This window comes from Empidonax traillii, unplaced genomic scaffold (genome assembly GCF_003031625.1).
Source record: "Empidonax traillii isolate 1590-97213 ecotype Southwest subspecies unplaced genomic scaffold, ASM303162v1 scaffold373:size1354568, whole genome shotgun sequence".
In the NCBI taxonomy this organism is placed as follows: Eukaryota; Metazoa; Chordata; class Aves; order Passeriformes; family Tyrannidae; genus Empidonax; species Empidonax traillii.
The window spans coordinates 304,322-323,935 of NW_020955566.1; the positions used below are offsets into that span (position 1 = coordinate 304,322).

General features: G+C 35.7%; 1 protein-coding gene across 2 annotated transcripts in view; it reads right to left on the bottom strand.

Moving 5' to 3' along the window:
- The window catches only part of DIAPH3 (diaphanous related formin 3), a 212,636-nt gene that overhangs the window by 42,446 nt on the left and 150,576 nt on the right, over window positions 1-19,614 (bottom strand). For both annotated transcript variants that reach the window (XM_027892890.1, XM_027892891.1), the window contains 2 exons: window positions 16,366-16,461; window positions 15,883-15,942 (listed from right to left, as the gene is read on the bottom strand). In XM_027892890.1, coding sequence (XP_027748691.1) covers window positions 15,883-15,942; window positions 16,366-16,461 — 156 coding nt within the window. The remainder of the gene's footprint in view (window positions 1-15,882; window positions 15,943-16,365; window positions 16,462-19,614) is intronic.

Genomic DNA, 19,614 nt, shown 5'->3' on the forward strand with positions numbered 1-19,614 from the left:
CTGGACGATGCGGTGGCATCTCCTGGGTGACGCTCCCAACACGGCGGCTGTGGCTCAGGCTAACACACCCGTTCACCCAGGCTTCACATCCCTCCCCCTTTATTTCCCACTTTAATTCGTACGAACCTGGCTTTCATCCTCCTTCTGTCCCTTCTGTCTCAGCCCAGGGTACATCCAGGTCAATTTTAATAGCTAGGAACAGCTGAAACACCTTTCTTACTCCTTCAGTTACACGGTCATAAAAACACCTGGAATACTGCCAGACAAGCAAATGCAAGAAGTCGATCCAAATATGCTAATTTTTTTCACAGGTGGTTTACATTTCTTTCACAACAACTGATGGGGAGAAAAAAAGATTTATCCCAAAATAACGAAGCTGCTATAGCAATGGAGTAAAAGCAGCTACAGGGGTGGGCAATAGTCTGCATGGTGAGCCAAGATAAGAGGAAACAGTAATTTAATTATCCCAAAGCACACAGAGTTGTTAATTTGAGCTGAATCTGAACTAACTGAAAATACTGTACCAGAAAATAAAACATGTAAATAAAGTGTTTCAGAAGCACTCTTCAAAACTTTTATCCCAAACAAAACAGAGAAAATCACGCTGCTTTTTCCTGTTGGGCCACACATTTAATTCAGGAAGCTGCTGTGAATTGTTAAACCTTTGAAAACATCAGAGACTTACTACTATTTTTTTTGGTAATGTTTATGAGTTTATCAAATGAAAACTCCACTCAGAATAATGGCTATAAACAGTTCTTCAGCTGATTCATGTTAATGCTGCTGGGCCAATGAACTGGCTTAGTAATTAAATATTCACCCCAAGAAACTATTATATTTCAAGTCTCCAAGAGTCAGTTTGACTATGATGTCAGCTGCCACATTTTTTGACAGCTTCCTAAGTTGCAGTGAAAGAGTAAAAATGTAGATATGTCACTGATTTCTTTCTGCAAAGTTCTTTTTTTCTCCCTCTTTTTTTACCATGGGGAGAATGAGTAGATTTTAAAAAGTGAAGATAAAACACAATCTCATTTCTAGCACCACAGTTTGTGTAAAATAATTTATTTCTTATTTCCTTTCATTTTCTAAAGTATCAAAGGAATGGGCACAAACCAAACTATTTTTAAAAACTAACAAGAAAAATCTATAAACACTCTTTCTTTAAATTAATAGCCTCCCTGCACAAGTTCAAGTTGTAATTAATTGTACTGCATTAGAAATGAAACTCTTAGGTAAACTCTGATTGTGATAAAGAAATATGAAAATTTCAATCATAAGTGCCTGTGATGGCACTTGGATAATTTTTATATTATCTTCTTGCTGCTTTGGAAGATAGTCTTATTAACTTGCTTCAACCATTAATTCAGTTTGACAAATAATATTGGTTAGACCACAGTATTTCTTCTTTCCTTAAACTGCTGAAAATGTAATTTGCCAACAAGAAAGAAATAAGTAATATTCACTGGAAACCTATTTTGAAATAAAGAGTATCCCAGAAAAGTCGCTGCTTCTGTTTAATTGATGCACTGTGATCCAGTGAGCTTCAAGGTTGACTCAATTTTTTGTTAATAAGTAATGGGACTTTATTTACAAAAATGTAAAATGAAAATGAGTATGGATACTTCCCGTGAATACATATTACAACAGAACATCTCTTGTGCATTGATCAGTAATGACTTATTATATGCACTCCAATCATAAATCCCAGTGGAAAGTTTAACTGATAGAAATTCTATTCTTAAGCTGACTTAACAAGACTGGACTGATTTACTGAGTAAAAGTAAGATTTCTTCACTTCCACATACCACTTCTATAAAAGTGTAAGAACTATTATAAAATCCCACACTGCTCATATACTTCAAAGATAAGAAACTCCTCAAAGGCAACAGGTGAAACATCTGTTAAAGTATGTTACTTTCATTAAATGGAGGAAGGATTTCAACGTGTACTGAAAATGGCATAAGCTCAAAGCTCAACCTTAATATCTTTGATACACCATACAAGAACATCACAAGAACCTGAAATACCAATTATGATACTTTCAGTATTGTGCAGTGTGAAAACCACAAAACTCTTTTGTCCCAAAGACATGCAACAGAACTTGACGCTACAGGGAAGCACTCTGCTTCATCAGAACAAAACAGTTCAAAAGCAATATACTTTTCTCATTAGTGTACCTCATGCAAGTGTACAAATTGTATCACTAGCTCCAAAATCTGAAAATGCTGCAGCAGTGTTTTCCGAACATAAAGCACCTTGAAGTGGACTTTTCCACTCGCATGCTCACCACATTCCAAGAAAACTAACATATTATAAAATTTTACTACACTCAATTTAGTTTTTGAAGGTGGACAATTTGATGTAAACAGAATTATGCATTAATAACTAAAAATAAAATTAAGGCTGAAATCTGCAACTGAAGCCAAGAATATAAGGCAGTGGAGCATGTCCTTTACTAGCATAAACAGTGGCAAGCTTAAGAAGGGCTTTTCCATTTTGCATATTTTCCTAATTCTCCCTAACTTGTTCAGTTCAGCTTGAACAAAACCAGACCTTGGAAGATTAATTTTAGTTACAGTTTATTTCCATATAAAATACATTTAGTATTTTTGTTAAAAATTGTTCTTGACCAAATAAGTTCTCTTATCACTTGCAGAAAAGTATTATTTATCTGCAAACATTGAAATAACTTTCACTATGTCATTGAAGGCTAAGGGAATAAAGATTTTTGAACTAAAGACAAGAATTAACTCCTGCTTGGTTTTGTTTGTTTGTTTGTTTTTCCAAATGGGCTAAATCAAAAGCAAAGAAGTATGAAGTATAAAAAAACATATCCCACAACTACTGAGTGCACTGGGATTGTAGAAGCACAGATGAAGAAAATGGTTTTGGATTGTATGGTGCAATCCCAGAGCTAGCAGATCCCTAAAGTGAATCTTACAGAAATATCTGAACAAATCCAGATTCTGAGTGACAGCCAGGTTTGGATGGGAGATTTAAGTGTATGATGTTTGAATCCCACCCCACCACCTTTTCCCCAGATCTTAAAAAGGATGTAAGCCGCATGGCTATTTAAAAATATTTTATGAAGTTTGGACAGTACATTGCTTTAAGTTATTGCTGACCTGCCTCTCATTTAACTTTCTCTTAAATAGCTGGAATACAATTTTTTTAATGCATCTCTTTGCACTTTCAGTTATTAGAAAAATAATAAAATATACTGTATTTTGTGTTACTAAAGCTTTCCCAGAAAATATACTGTATTTTGTGTTACTAAAGCTTTCCCAGAAAACGCTAGCTGGAGATGTCTTTGCAGGCTTTCTGGTTGCTTAGTTCCTTCAATATGCACAGTTTCACCATAGCTTTATTACTAATATGAATGTAACAGAGGTCTATAATAAGTAATATCCTCATTTAGGCCACAGTACCTTTTATAGTTTATTGGCACAGGTCAAAACTGCCCTTTTTGTTAGGCTAAATCTGCAGTTACAGACTGAAGAAGGAGTAAAATGTTTTATACACTAGAGTTAAGTGGTACTGTTGAATGTGCTGATGTACTATAGCACTGACAGATGAGTAAGAAAGATGGGCTTAGAGTAACAACGAAACACGATGTGGTTGGGAACAAGTAAAACTATCATTAGGTATCTCTCATACAGCTTCAGACATAAATGGAAAAAGGATTCATGAAAGATCAGACCCCAAACCAAGAACCTGGAATATGGCCAGTAGTATCCTCAATTAAAGATAGTCATAACAGTTTATTTTTTAATTTTCAATAATGAAGGTAAACCTTTTTAATTTACAGGCATTGGAATGTGGAAAAGGAAGAAATTATTACCACTTGAGCGTGCTTTGTTTTCCATCCCATAGGATGCAACTATTCCAAAAAATATCATCCAATCTTAGACAGTAAGATTCATGTATTTTTGACCCCATTGAAACAAATCCAACTTTTATAATAGAAGATCTCACTACATAACAAGTTTTCAATAAAATGATCTCGGAGCAACTGCTGTTAGGTGGATAAACAGAGACTGGGTAAACTCAGCAGAGAGTAATTGGTTGTGTCCTGTTTTCAGTCAGCAGCTGGCAACAGAGAAAGAACTGACTTAAAGCACTGGGGTAAGCTTGGAGACTGATTAGTCAGGAAACTGCTGCTAAAGGCAGCAAGAGTAGGAGCTTTCCCAAGAGCTCTCTCACAGCAGTTTTCTCTGCCCTGTGAGACACAACTGGAAATCCCTTAATGCACTCTGCCCTTCATTTATTTTTGCTACTAGACATTTGAGAGCATTTAAGAACGTTACTTTTTTGAGCAGTTGCCTGATGATGGATCACATAGAATTAAAACTATTTTATATTTCTTAGAGAAAGGAGAAGACTACCATCTACAGTACAATTATAAAACTAGGGATTGTTTGATAGCAAAGTACTTTTTATTCTGTGCTGAACAGCCAGAACAGAGTTTGCAACTACTCATGCATCAATCCTGATTTGTGCTCAAATTATGAACTCACCTTGCATTGCACAAAGGTTGCATAATTTAAAGCCACAGTACTGATTCATTTACTTTTAATCCAGCTAGTCTAATGAAACATGAGCACACTCAAAAATATTATCATTGCAGCTAGCAGTGTAATACAAATTATATAAACACACTCTTTAGTAAAGGAAAAGAGCTGAGTCTCAAAGTACTAGAATTTGGAGGCATGCCAAAGTTAGTTATTCAAATTTAATGTACATTTCCTATGTATGCATGGAAGAAAATTACTTTTTTTCCCCGTCAGAAGCACTTGAATCATTTGTTGCCTAGGACAGAATACTAACTTTAAGAGCAGCTATTCAAGGTATTGTTTTACCTGCAGTATTGAGTGTGCTGTGCCCTGTTTTATTAAATTTATTATCGTCAGAGAACTAAAACATGGAGACACCTTATCAGGTCTCTCAGCCTCAAGCACTTTAAGTTAGAGGCCTGAACTCATTGAGTACTAACAACTCATATAAGCTAATTCCTGTGTAAGATGGGCATGTGCTCATCTCTATCCCCTACCAGGAGCCTAAACACCCTAAACTGTGCATTTATTTATGAGGTATTTAATTTCTTCAAGGGATTAAATACATAGATTAATTTTGGAGATCAATTAAAAATGCTTAATACCTGATATCTCAGAGTAATTAACATTATAGAGCACCTTATGTGTTTAGTGTTTTGATCCTACTTTTCACTGCAGTTGTAGATGCCTGTAAAGCAGAGCCTGGAGATCTGTCTAAGAAACAAACAATGTAAATTGGGAAAGATTTTGCCCTTCTACCTGAAAGGTCAAAAGTAATATCTTGGGAACTACAGGTCTGTCAGCCTGACCTTGATGTTGTGGGAGGTTACGAAACAGATTATCGGGGGATCACACAGCACGTACAGGACAGCCAGAGGGTCAGGCCCAGCCATCATGGGTTTAGGAAAGGCAAGTCCTACTTGGCCAATGTGATCTCCTTTCTTGACCAGGTGACCAATGAGAGGCTGTGGATGTAGTCTCCCCAGCCTTCAGTAAAACCTTCAATATTGTCTCCCACAGCATTCTTCTGGAGTAGCTGGTAGCCCAGAGCTTGGACAGGTACACCTTTCACTGGTTAAAAACTGGCTGGATGGCCAGGCCTGGAGAGTGCTGGTGAATGGAACTAAATCCAATTGGCAGCCACTCACTAGTGGTGCTTCCCAGGGTTCAGTATTGGGGCCAGTCCTGTTTAATATCTTCACTGATGATCTGGGAATCAAGTGCACTCTCAGTGAGTTTGAAGATGACACCAGATTGAGTGGGAGTGTTGATCTGCTGGAGGGCTGGAAGGCTCTGCAGAGGGATATGAACAGGCTGGATTGATGGATTGAGAACAACTGCATGAGGTTCAATAAACCAAAGAGCCAGGTCCTGCACTTGGGTCACAACAACCCCCTGCAATGCTACAGGCTGGGGGAAGAAGGGTTGGGAAGAGGCCCAGCGGAATAGGACCTGAGGATGCTGGTCAAAAGCCAGATGAACATGAGTCAGCAATGTGCCCTCAAATACTGTCTTCAGTTCTGGGCCCCTCACAACAAAAAAGACATTGAGGTGCTGGAGCATGTGCAGAGAAGTGCAACAAAGTTGATGAAGGGTTTAGAGAATAAGTCATATGAGGAGTGGCTGAGGGAGCTGGGGTTGTTTAGTCTGGAGAAAAGGAGGCTCAGAGTAGACGTTATCACTCTCTACAATTATAGGAGGCTCTAAGGAGTTGGGGCTCAGTCTCTTCTCCCAGGCAACTAGTGACAGGCAACTAGTGACAGGACAAAAGGAGATAGGGTCAAGTTGCACCAGATTAGCTTCAGGTTGGACATTAGGAAGAATTTCTTCACTGAAAGGATAGTTAAGCTTTTAATGGGCTACCCAGGAAAGTGGTGGAATCATCATACTTGGAATTGTTCAAGAAACGACTGAATGTGGCACTTAATGTTACAGTTTAGTTAGCATGGTGGTGTTCGGTCAAAGGGTGAATTCGATGACCTTGGAGGTCTTTTCCAACCTTAATGATTCTATGAAAACAAAAAAAAAAACCAAAAGCAAAGCCATTCTACACTTCCCTCCACCAAAAAAAAAAAAAAAAAAAAAAGGTGTGGGATCAGAGGAAAGGATAGGGCACTTTAGCACCTTGTAGCATTTCTTTTGATGCAGTTATCATTTAATGTCACTTCATTTTATAAATACTGACCAAAATGTAACAAAGTCCTCCCCAAGCTCCTGCATCAGCTTAATTGCCTAACTTGGCATCATGCTCATCTGAGTTAATCAGCAGGTTCGGAATCATTAGATTGATGCAGCCAGTTCTTGAGCTAGTGATGGTGGGGTGAAAGATTAGACATAAAGTTCACTTTCTCTTGGAAAAGATGGATCAAAGGAAATATTTACATTTTAGAACATAGGAAGAAAAAATTTATTCAGTCTCTGGTTATGACAGCAATAAAATGCTCCCACTGAAATAAGAATATCCCCTCAGATAAATGCCTCTGTGCTTATACACAGAAAAGAATGCAATTTTGAGAAGGAATTGAAAGACAGCATTTGGGGATTAGTCTCTCCTTTTGAAACTACGGAAACATTAAAAAAATAATTACCAAATGTAATTATGACAACAGCAAAAAAAACAAAACAAAACAAAACCACCACAAAAAAACCAAAATGCCAACCATATACAGAGCTATAAAAGCAGTGGAAGCCTTAATGTATTAATAGGTTTTATATTCTGATCCTTTCCCCAGAGGTGAGAGAAAACAACTAGATCACCACCTTCAAGACTTATTTCTCTGTCTAATGTGTATCTGTAGTATCTGAAAGCAATGCCTTTCAGTTAAGTTACACAACTCTGATAGTAATTTCTTCTGTTGTTATTAAATTACCAAACTAAAAGACCAGTAAAACTTAGGTGTCAAAGTTAATCTGGGCAATGAAAGCTCTCACTCATCTGTGTTTAACTCTGGTTCATCAAGATTCTATTATTCCCACAGAGAGAGGATTTAAACCATGTTTTCAGTATCCCTGGAAAGTTCCCTTCAATTCATTAGCTCCTCTGCCCACAGAGTACCACCATAAATAATAAATGTTACTGTATCTAGTGATTCAAATACTCATACTGGATGGGGAAGGCTGATGATGATTCCTGCCACGTTCTCGGACACAGTTCTGAAACCACCATAGCTCGATTAGGTGCTGTACACAGATACCCAAATCTCTTTCAAAACCCTGAAACTGGGTTGTGATATCCAAATTTGTTCCTACAAGCTATCTTGCTTCAAGCACACAAAATAGACTGTCCGCAGCTAATTCAAGCATTTTTATGTGCACTGTATTCTAACACACCATGTACACTCATCTCTTTTCAAATACAGGCTTAAAGCCTAAGAAAACAGATACAAAGAAAAACCTCTAGAATAATTATTTGCCAATGCTGAAAGTCTACTGAGATTTCATTCCATTTCCCTGTTTATGACACTAAGTATTCTTGATGTTATCTTTTCAATTTCTTATTTTATCGTTTTGCTATGCCACAAGGAGAGAGAAAATCAAGAACTGCAAGTTTGAATAGCGTAGAATAAATTCACTCTAAGTTTTTCAAATCCTGTTCTTTAGATTTTTTAAAATCTAATGCAAATATGGTCAAGCCTGTAGGGTCAGGTAAGAGTTCGGGTTTTTTTTCTATTTCTCTAGTATATGGAAATAAATAATATCAGGAGACAAAGAAGCATGATAAAAACTGTCCCCCCCCACATCCCAAAATGAAAAACTTCACCATTACAAAATAACTGTTCTTTTTAAGATACTGTGACAAAATATTGTAACAGAAAGACCATGCTACTAACTAGACAGTTATAGTCTTTCAAAGAAAGAAAAAAGAACGTATTAGTTATCCTCATGGAAGTAAAATCTTCTAGGAAATTGCATAGGCTTCACCTAATTTTTCTGTTTGGTTGAAACAATCTTGCTTTAAAAAGTTGTGTGTGTTTTTTTTTTAAAAAAAAACAAACCCAAACATCACCATGCCAAGAACAAGGGCCAAACTACTTCACAGTGTATGCTGAAAGTGAATAGATTGATTAGCTCCTTATCTCCCAAAATCCAAATATTCTTTCCTGAAAATACTTAAACTGCAGCTTCTTACCTCGGATTTGTAAGCTACATCACCATAATCGCAGAGGAGTTGTAGTCCAATTACCTCACTCTACTCCAGATCATTCAGTGGAAGCCTGGCTATCACCTTTCTTCCTGACATTCATGCAAGAGCTGCATTTGGCCCCTGCATTTCCTTCCTTTACCAATCATGATCTCCACCAAGAAAGGATCTCTGGGGGCTTCAGTTTATTTTGCTGAGTGATTGATGCAGATTTTGCCATAGTCACGTACCATGGAAATACACAAGATTCATCTACTGAGTCACAAAACAGACTCAGGTCAGGAGTCATATACTGTTCCTGTCTCAGATATTGTCCTCAGTGAAGTCTTTAACTAGAAAGAACTCATTTCTAATATCTGATGAAAATTTTCTACATAATTTGTTTCTTGTGGCTTGGTTGTGGTTTTTCTTAGAGAAAGATAACCCCTTTAAGAATATATTTATATATATATATGTTATATATATATTAAAAATGGCCATTATAAAGAGCTTTATGACTATTGTTCAGTGAACAGTTACATAACTTATTCTATTCAGATCAAATTTCTAGAAGCTTATGAAGAATGAGGCATGAGTTTAGATACTACTTTTTCTTAACATTCAGAAAACAGAAGTGAAAGAGACTGGAAAATTTATACCTAAAATCTTGTTTAACAAATATAGCAGAGATTTGAAAGGTACTCTGAGAAGTGACAGAATCTCTTTGCTATACACATAAACTCGGTAATTGTCTTCGAAGGGGAAGTTCTGCGTGACTAAACAATGAAAAGACAAATATGGGTAAATTGTTGGTAAATTTCATCTCCCTTTGCAGATTTAAGATTTTCCACAGATCCATTTTCAGTAGACTGCTTTGAATATATAACTTGCCCACTGTAGCTTTTGGAAATATGGTTACCTACCTAGATTATTATGAAGCTGACATTTACTGTATGTGCAATTATAGAATATACAGTGTCACTGCTTTCAAATGTCAGCTCCTTGCTACAGTTCTTATCTTGTAGAAAACGTCCTTGCCTCCCATGAGAGAAGCGGTTTTATTCAACTAGTACCAATGAACACTGCCAAGATATTTACAAAAGCAATTAGCTCTTCTGAGTGCCTAATTTGACATCTTCAAAGTGTTGCACTTTAGGAATGAAGTTGTCAAACCTCTGGGAAAAAAGACCTGTTATAATGTTCACCTTGTCTCAAGGTGGTACCTAAAATTTTTCCTCTTAAAAAGCTTTGGTTCTGTTTTATGTCTATGTTATGTTCACATATAATTCTTTATGATAAGACACAGAGTGGAAGATATGCGTGTCACCTTACTCATGAGAGTTGATAAGACAAATCTCACAAGACATTTTTTGTCGGATTACAATTCCTCCTCACCTTTTCTAAATACAAGTAGTGCTAAGGTTGATAGTGTGTGTTTAGCTTACACTAAGGGGAAGATAACATTTTCTTTGTCTATATCAGTATTTTCACAGTACTAATATGCAATTACTACTAATTTGAAGTAGCCTTTTCCATTCTTAACAGAGCCTTCATCCATTTTTCAGCATTTGCCATTTTAAAATAAATAAATGAATAAATATATGAGAGTTTTATTCATCTTTTTATGTCAGTCTTTATTATGAAGGGTATTTTGTTAGAAAAGGCCTGAAAAAAAAATTAATCAAAATATCTACTTTTTCATCACAAACTCTTCTTGCTGGCTATCATCTCTTCTGACTTTGATACTTTCTTCATTAAATTACAAGAGTGAAAGATTACTAAAAAAAATCCTAAAAACTCTGCATCAAAATTAATCCTTTTCCTAGATATTTTGGAATGTAAATTCTTCAGGGATATCTTTGTCACTGCACGTGTTTGCAACTATGACAATGCAGAAATAGCTCTAAACAAAGAAATAAAAATGTGTAAATTCACTTTCCTTGTCTGGATTTTTTTTTTTACCCCAGATGAAAAATTGACTTTTATGGTCAGTTTCTTTGAACTTTGCTGTCAGCTCTAGGAAAAAACTCTTTATTATAAACAGTGCAGATGGTTTCAGGGGAATTATTTCTCTTAAAATAAGCAGCAATTTTACTTGACCTATGAAGTCAATATTGAAGTGAAGCTTTGGCCTTAAAATGGCAACAACTGAAACCTATTTTTTAAAGAAATCCTATTAAATGTTTTCATGTCATAACAGCGCCAACAGATATTCCAACAAGTTTTCTGTTGAGGAAACTTGTCTACTGAATAAAACTTTACAAAGCCTTACAAAAATTTTCTCCACCAGAGGTACTGATGTTTTTAGATCACAAGGTTAACATGCATAATGCCTTCAAAGAAATATCTACTGCGAAGAACTGGCAATGCTCAAAACTACTAACGTGTTCTGGGTAAAAAGTTATCTTCATGGGTTTCATAGCTTCTCCAGTGTTGGGTACTTCCCAACATTCACTACATACGGTGGAGGAAAAGACAGTAACAGAAACAAATTTAAGGAAAAATTAGGTTGAAATGCCAATCACAGTTTGGTGTCATATACAGCAATGATGAAATAAAAGTGACCTCTACACAGTCACACTGTCAGTTTCAAGAACTAAGATGAGCTTGAGCTCACTGTCAGCTACAATTGTCAAAAATAAGTAGCAGAGACACTAATATGAACATCAGATGATAGTTCTATTACAAACATGAGATGAAAAGAACCCAACGAATATGAAAAAAGCGTTTTCTTTTGCTTAATTGGAACAGAATGACATTGCTCACAAGGATTTTATTATGCAGAGGTCTTTAGGTGCTTCAGACTACATGTGATATGAAAATTATTCTATTGTGTACAGATTTACTGAACAAGTAGCTATAGTAATTACAGCTATCTTTTACCATGAAAGTCAAAGATTTATTTCAACCTTTGCAGTCTCAAAAAGCTATATGCATTTTTTTACTTTCATTTTATTATAGCTTTTCTTTACTCAAAGCATTTTGAATACAATATGCCTGTAAAGACAAGCACTTTCTGCTGCATTTAAGGTATGTGTATATATGCAATCAAAGCTGCATCTTGAATTTGTATTCATGCAATTCAGGTAACATTAGCTTGGTTAATGTTACTGCAAAGAAATGTGTAGCCATAGCAGCAGAGAATTTAATGCAGGCTGCAAAATCTGACTGAAAACTTAGTGAATAATGCAGCTTTCTGTGCTGCAGTGAGCTCTTCACTGTCTTGGATATGCTGCTCTGTGTGTTTGAACTTAAGTAGCTTGAAATAAACGTGCAAGCTGCAAATATGCCTTGACTGTTGTTGTAAATAATTGATAAATTCAGATCAGCCATAGCTATTAGCTGCCTGAAATGATCTTCTAATGTGCAAAATCCCTATCATTGAAAATTAGGTGCTTTCTTCTGCTCCCTAAATAAAATAAAAAGGTCCTCTATTAGTACAACACTAAAACTATGCTGATACTCTATTTGTATCATATAGTGCTCTGAATGGGAATTACAGCAAAAGAGTACACCACAGTATCTCATGCAGTCTATGGCCCTTTGCAGTTAAAGTAAATTGTAACCTTTACTGGTAGTTTTGCACAGAGATGTATTTAATTGTTAATTTAAAAATACAAAGCACTGTGAATGGGAACAAAACATATCAATCTCATCTATGTCATTTAATATCTAGTGTATATTATTTGCATTCTAAAGGTGTTAGAACATTTCCAAGATTCAGCAATTCCAAATGTATATTATTAATGTTAGCTATGCAGCAAGGTTAGAAATATTCTAACTCAATGGGCCCTGTCACAAGCATGAAAAATACAACTAGTAATTCTCATCACAAAAACAGAGCATATTTAAACTTGACAAAACCTACATACCATGTTAGAAAGAGGCTATCTATCCAAAAAAAGAAGAGTAGGACTGGAAATAAAATAACACACCTAATAGGCTACCCTGGGATGTTGCATGACAACCAGTACTCCTTTGTAATCAGGAGCATCAGCTGAACGCTACCAGAGCTTTCTGGGGAGCTCAACAGATCATGAAGAGAAAAATGGCCCATTAATATCTAGCATTTCACTAAATTTACTATTATTTTTTTTTTCTTAAGCAGTCCATTTAGTTAACGGAAACTGTGAAACATGGAGCCACTGCTCTCTAGTTTTCTGTTCTGGTTACTCAGTAGAGCTTACTCAAAGTCAAGGACTTTTCAGGTTCCCATGCTCTGCCAATGAGCAGCGGTACAAGAAGCTGGCACGGAGCGTAGCCAGGACAGCTGACCTGAACTGGCCACAGGGATATTCCATACCATATGGCGACAAGCTCAGCACATAAACTGGGGGAGCTGGTCAGGAGCCACTGATTGCTGCCGAGGGACTGGCTGGGCATCGGTCCACAGTGGCGAGCAATTGTATTGTACATCACTTGTTTCTCTTGTGTTTCATTGCTCTCCCTCCCTCTCCTTTTCATTACTATTACTTATTTCAATTATTAAATTGTTCTTTTCTCAATCCATCGGTTTTACCTTTTTCTGATTCTCCTCCCCATCCCACCAGAGAGGACAGAGCGAATGGCTACGTGGAACTTAGGTGCCTGCTGGGGTTATAACACCACCTATGCTTGGTTCTGATTTGTAGTCCACTTTTTAAGGGAAATATCTTTAAACATAAAGACTAAGCCAGATTTTATTAATTTGGTTTGTTGTGTTTTGAAAAGGAAGAGATTGATTAGAACTTGATGGCATTTGCTCAACAGAGATTGCTGCACTCTGAACGATTCAAAGGACAGACATTTCAAGTCATGGTTTGTAATTCTTTTTGACTGCATGATGAATCCTAGGTATGAATCTGCAGTGTGCATTAGTAAAGTATATCTATAAGTGAATATGTTAGTCTCAGAGGAACAAACAGGAACCAAAACAGTTACCAGTTAGCCATAACAACCAAAATCAGTACAGAAGCAAAGAAGGAAAGTGCCTGAATTGCTGCTCCTTAAGGACCTTTAGCAATCTCCACATATTTTAATCTCAGAGTAAGCCAGTGGGTTTTTTTTTCCATGATACAAAATTTAGCATTCATTTGAAGTTTTAGGTTGAGAAAAAAATAGCAAATCAACAAAAGACCAAGCCAATATTTCTGTCTAATAATATATCCTAATTTTTCTGAAGTGAGATGAAATCATAGACTTCTTGCTTATACAGTGTCTATGCAATAAACGATTATATATGGTATTGATGACTTATCATACATATATAGATAGAAAGAATAGGCTATTTCATTATGTACCTATATCAGACATGAAGTGCAAGAAAAAATGATACAGAGGATAATACTGAAAAACCCCTGATATCGCACATTGCTCAACTCAGAAACAAAAAATTTCATCATTATAATTCTTGTCTTGACTGGCCATATCATTAAGTTTGGTGACATTATTGTTATTATCAAAAAATTCACTTTGACACTTGGGGTCTAGTATTCATTCCAGACAGTATGTAACATAAATGACCATATATTTCTATTAAAAAGCAAAAGAAAGGCCTTGATAAATGAACTCACCATAATCTACATCAGGTTTAGTCCTCTGTTTGGGTCAAGATAGGAAGATGTAACGTGTAGGTATTGTGACAAGTATCAGAAAATCAAAAACATACTAAGGAATTCCTTAAAAACAAGCTCAGACTTTTTCTGGCCTGATCCTGAACTAACAGGACAGGTAAAAGAAAATCTTAATTAATTTTGAAATGTCTTAGAATTAGCAAAAAAATGCTCTATGCAAAAACTGACGGGTAAAAAAAACCCCAAAAATCCAAAAGTATACTTTTCTCTCCAAATCAAATATCTGGACTTCTGACTTTAGCACTAAATTATATCCACCTGATGCACAAAACAGCCCATGGGTCAGACTAAGATTTTTCAGCATTAAAATCTTGGGAGGGGGGTGGTGTTAGTTTTTGGTTTTTTATAAAACCATGTTATAAAACATGGCCATAATGTCTGTCCAAAGGAAATTAGTTTGAAAACTGGAAACTATACTGTCTGTCCATAGACAGCTAGCTAGATGGAAGGTGTTGATAAGAAGAAATATATAATATAACTGTTCTCACAAGCAGAAACACTTACAGGACAAATTCAGATGTGCTCTGTAGTCATTATTCAACTATCAATATGTTATGTGCTAGGCAAGTACCTGTCAAATATACTTGATTCCTCTTTGATCAAATTCCTTTAAGTGAATAAATTATCTTTAAACTGTCCTTCCAGCTCTGATTTCTTCAATTTTGTGTTTAATAAGTGTCCTGTTTTGGGGGGTTTGTTGGGGTTTTTTCTACAGATACTTAAAGAAAAAAACTCTTAAACATGAGGTGTAATTAATAAAATCAATTTTATGGCATCTGCTTTATAAATCCACAGTGCATTTAAATATCAAAGGATAGTGCATTCAAAGGATAATGCATTCTGCTTTAAAAACTATGAATGAATTTTTTTTCCTGTAAGTTTAAATTAAAATTTTTCTTTACAGAGGTACTACAGATATAAACTTCTTCCTGAGACCACTAGTTATGAACCACTGAAAACCGTCACTCTGGAACATAGCTAATATAATAATATTCTGTAGATTGCCTATCAAACAAAGCTAAAAAGCACCCGCACCTTCCTTGTAACTTTTCACGTACGAGCAAGTCCTAATGACTACTGTGAGATAGTTAGGAGCTTAAGAACAACCATTTACTATTACTTTGTTGATACAGCATCCCTTTTGAATTATACTGGTAAGCAATGGCTTAAACCACTCCAACTATAGTATCAAGAAAACCAAGACAAATAAACACAGAATGAATGCAAAAAGTTCTCCAATTTTTTACAACAAACAGTAACATTTAAAACATTTGTAATCCTTGTTTTTCATTAGTTTCATAATCCCTTAAAAATCCTTGCATAATAATTCTTAAAGATTATAAAAGTACTACATTTAAAAACATAATCAAATTTTAAATAAATAAACCCCCTACAATAGACAGAAGAGCTTTGCAAAGTAATCAGTAAGTATAGTTTCAGCATGTAATATTCAGACGATTTTTAAAAAGCAAGTTCCAATATGGTAAAGTACTCCACTAATGTACAAAACTGAAAAAAACCCACAGCTCGAAAGCACAGATCAACTACATAAGCTAAGCTACGAAGTGCGTGCAATTCAAAAAATATGGTTCATTACCATGGTTACAAGCTTTCAGAACAGGCCGCTGTGTGGTTGGACTGAGATTTTGTGGTATGTCTGCAAAAGCAAGGAAACAATGGAAATAAAACACCTCTTTGAAAGCTACTGGAGTATTGTAACATTACTAAGCAGAACTAATTAGAAGTCAGGTATTTCTAGGAGTAAATGACAGTTATATACTAGAGAAATAATTTGACTCACTTATGAGGCAAAACAACTTTTAATTCCCCCATACAACTATAAACCCTAAAAAAGCTAGAGTACATGTGGCTGTACTGACAAGTCTTGTCACAATGATCAGGCTATAACAAGTTCAGTACATTCATTTCCAGTGTTACTGACACCAGAGACAGTCTGAACATCCCTGAAAACTGGCATCGCAAGAAGGAATTAAACCTGATAGTATTTAAATTCTAGAGCACTGGACCCATAGTGGTTTTAAGTTTCTCTGGAAAATAAAATCTAAGACAGATTATTCACCTTTAGACCTCGGTGTCCTTTTCCTTCGGTCTCGAAAAGCTGCACCTGATTGCAAGGCCTCCAACAGGCTATCCATCACTCCAGTCTCCTCACCTTCTGTAAAGGACAGAAAAGGAACCCTCTGGGTTACCATAGCAATATTGAAGCATAAAGAGTAATTCCAATAAAAAGCAACAATAACAGGTACCAATGGTATTATAGAAAATATTTATTTCAAACATTGACCAGTGTTTTAATATTGACAAATTGCTCTCTTGCAATTAATCACAATGGATTTGGTCTTCTATAGGTTGAACTATGCCAAATTTTATTCATTTCTCATTCCTCTTTCTCTATACTGAGAGTCAAGCATAGTTTTAAGTTAAATGTCATTTCACTCATCTTTTCATTTCACTGACTTTATACAACTGCAAATAATCAGTCTGATGTCAGCTTTCAAGAGCTTTCCCTTAAATGATTTGCTACATTAGACAAAAGATCATTTCAGTTATTGTTATAAATAGTTGAAATTGTTTCTCAGCAGGAAGTTGAGTGAACAGTATTGGACTGGATAGGATACAGTGATATCCATAGGTAGCTTTAATCAAAAGCCATTTTCTGCTCACACTGAATAACCTCTGGCCAATATTAAATAATTGATGTGGTTCAAGAAAATTCTACTCATCAAATTAAACAAGTATCATGTGTAATAATACACGTCTATAATAATCCCCATAAGAATTATGAATATTATTGTGAAGTAGCAACCAAATGCAACATTAAACACTTTCTTTTTATTTCCTCAAATAAACACATCAGAAAATGTTAGATTTTTGAACTTGTTACATTGTACGTATGCATGGGAGGACAAAGAACACAACTCCAGGCGTTGGCTATATGATCAAAAATCTCCACAGAGAAATAAAGAATTATATCATAAAAATCTCATCATGCCCCACTGGGCAAAACTCCCTAAGTCAAGGAGTTGGCCACATCACATGATTCTGTAATTATTGCTAACAGTGAATTATGCAAATCAGGACATAAACTACCTGGTATATACAACAAGATGCTGAGTAGAAAGCGACAATTACTTTCCTAGTCCTGCCAGCCACACTATTCCTGATATAAACCATTGGCCTTCTTGGTCACCCAGGCCCTACTGCTGGCTCATGTTCACCCAGCTGTTGATCATCACTCCCCTGTCCTTTTCCAACGAGCAGCATTCCTACCCTCCAGCAGATCAACACTGTCATCCAACTTGGTGTAATCTGCAAACTGACTGAGAGTGCACTCGATTCATCCAGATCATTCATTGATAAAGTTACCAAACAGGGTTGGTCTCAACACAGCCCTGGGAACACCACTAGTGCCCGGCCTGCAGATGGATGTAACTCTATTCACCACCATTCTTTGGGCTCAGGCATCCAGCCAGTTTTTTACCCAGAGAACAGTAATCCTTAGTTCTTCTCTTTTCTCTATACTCTGTACTACCAGACTGGTTTTCAACCTTACACAATAGAGCCACACATGAAAATAAAAGTGAAAATGAGCAAATACTTCATAATTTTGCCTACCATTTATATATCTGGCAGGTACAGAATAAACATGAAGGCTGAAATATAGTTTGCTTTTTTTCCCTTCTGCTTTGTGTTTGGTATAACATGCTTTATTATGTTGAAGTTTGTCCTCTTATGACTAATGGACTATTACAGCTGTTAGTACAGTTTGGAGTATGCCTTAAAAAAAAAAATAAAAAATCACACAGACTGTCTTCAGCTTCCTATTTTTTTGTTTGAGGTGTTTCTTTTTTTCGTGGCAGTCCCCAAAAATATACCATTAATGTTTACGGAAAAGAGTTCCCAAGCTTTGTTTTAGGAAAGAGGAATAACAGAAGAAAATTTTCAATCCTATTTCAGTATGTCATCTCCCTCCTTTCAAGCCTGTCCAAGACTACTATGGATTTCATAGTTATTTTAAAAACTTAACAATCTTCAGTAGAAAAAAAATATCCTGGTGTATAATCTGCTATATCATAAAAAGGCTCATCAAATGAATTAAAAAAAAATTGAAAATAATGGAAGAGAAATATTGCAAAACCACAACTTCTTGTAGCATAGCTGTAACATATTTATGGGTACTATCTGGTTTTCATACTTCTCTGAAATATACTGTAGTCACAAAGTGGATTATAGATTAGTGCTTCCATTGACAAGCAAATTAGTTCACAGAAGAAAAAATGGAGTAGATTGAAACTTAAAATAAAAAACTCCTCTGGTACTTTTCCTGTATATATGGATGTATTGAAAAAAGCTAACCACTGCAAATAAAAGCATTCATAATTAATACTCTTTGTACCCAAAACATGTAGGAAGCCTGTTCTTCAAACTGCTACAGCTTCATTAGGTTCCAAATTCTGTTTTTTGATGCCTGCATCAGCAGCTGATTTTGACACTTTCTATCAAGTTATGCAGTTAGCTATTAGTACCCACATTATAATATTGTCCAAGTTTATATGATGGAAATATTAAGAAATTAAACTCTACCATGCAGTATTTTAGAAATCTTTTAAATTGCCATGGGAAAGCTGCATACAACACTGCTACAGTGATAGTATAAGAGTCACAAATATTGCTTGATATTGACACTTCCTATGGGACCTCTAAATCAGCTTTCAAAAGCTGCTGCAGGCTGCTGTCACCAGTCCCAACTGGCTTCCTAATTAGTCAAGTGTATCAATCTTTTGACATCATAGAACTAGTAATTCTAGTTGTCTTGCAGATAGCTACATAGCCAACAGTAATTCCTTTGAGGAATTATACGCTTTTATGACTTGAACGATCTCTTTTCCTTCAATTGCAGAATAGGAGATTTAAATATTTTTTATATCATACCTAATTAAAACCCATACAACCACCTTTTAAATACCATCTAAAGGAGAAGTAAACTTCCCAAAGTAGATGGTGAGTTTTGCCCTTGACATTTCAGTGCCAAGATATAAACTACCTAATTTCATAATTACATCTTTAAAAATGTTAAGAATATTAAAGACCCTTCTCCTCTAGTGCACTGAGTATCCTAAGTTTTATGTGTACAACTCTAATGTCTTACAATGATAGCAGTAGATAACTGCAGTTTGTAAGGACACCTGCATTTTATGTACTTCTTAAGAAGCAAATTATATATACCATAATTCCAGGAGCAGTAGTCCACTGACATGATAGAATCACAAAAATAATTACCAATGTGATTAAAAAAAAAAAAAAAAAA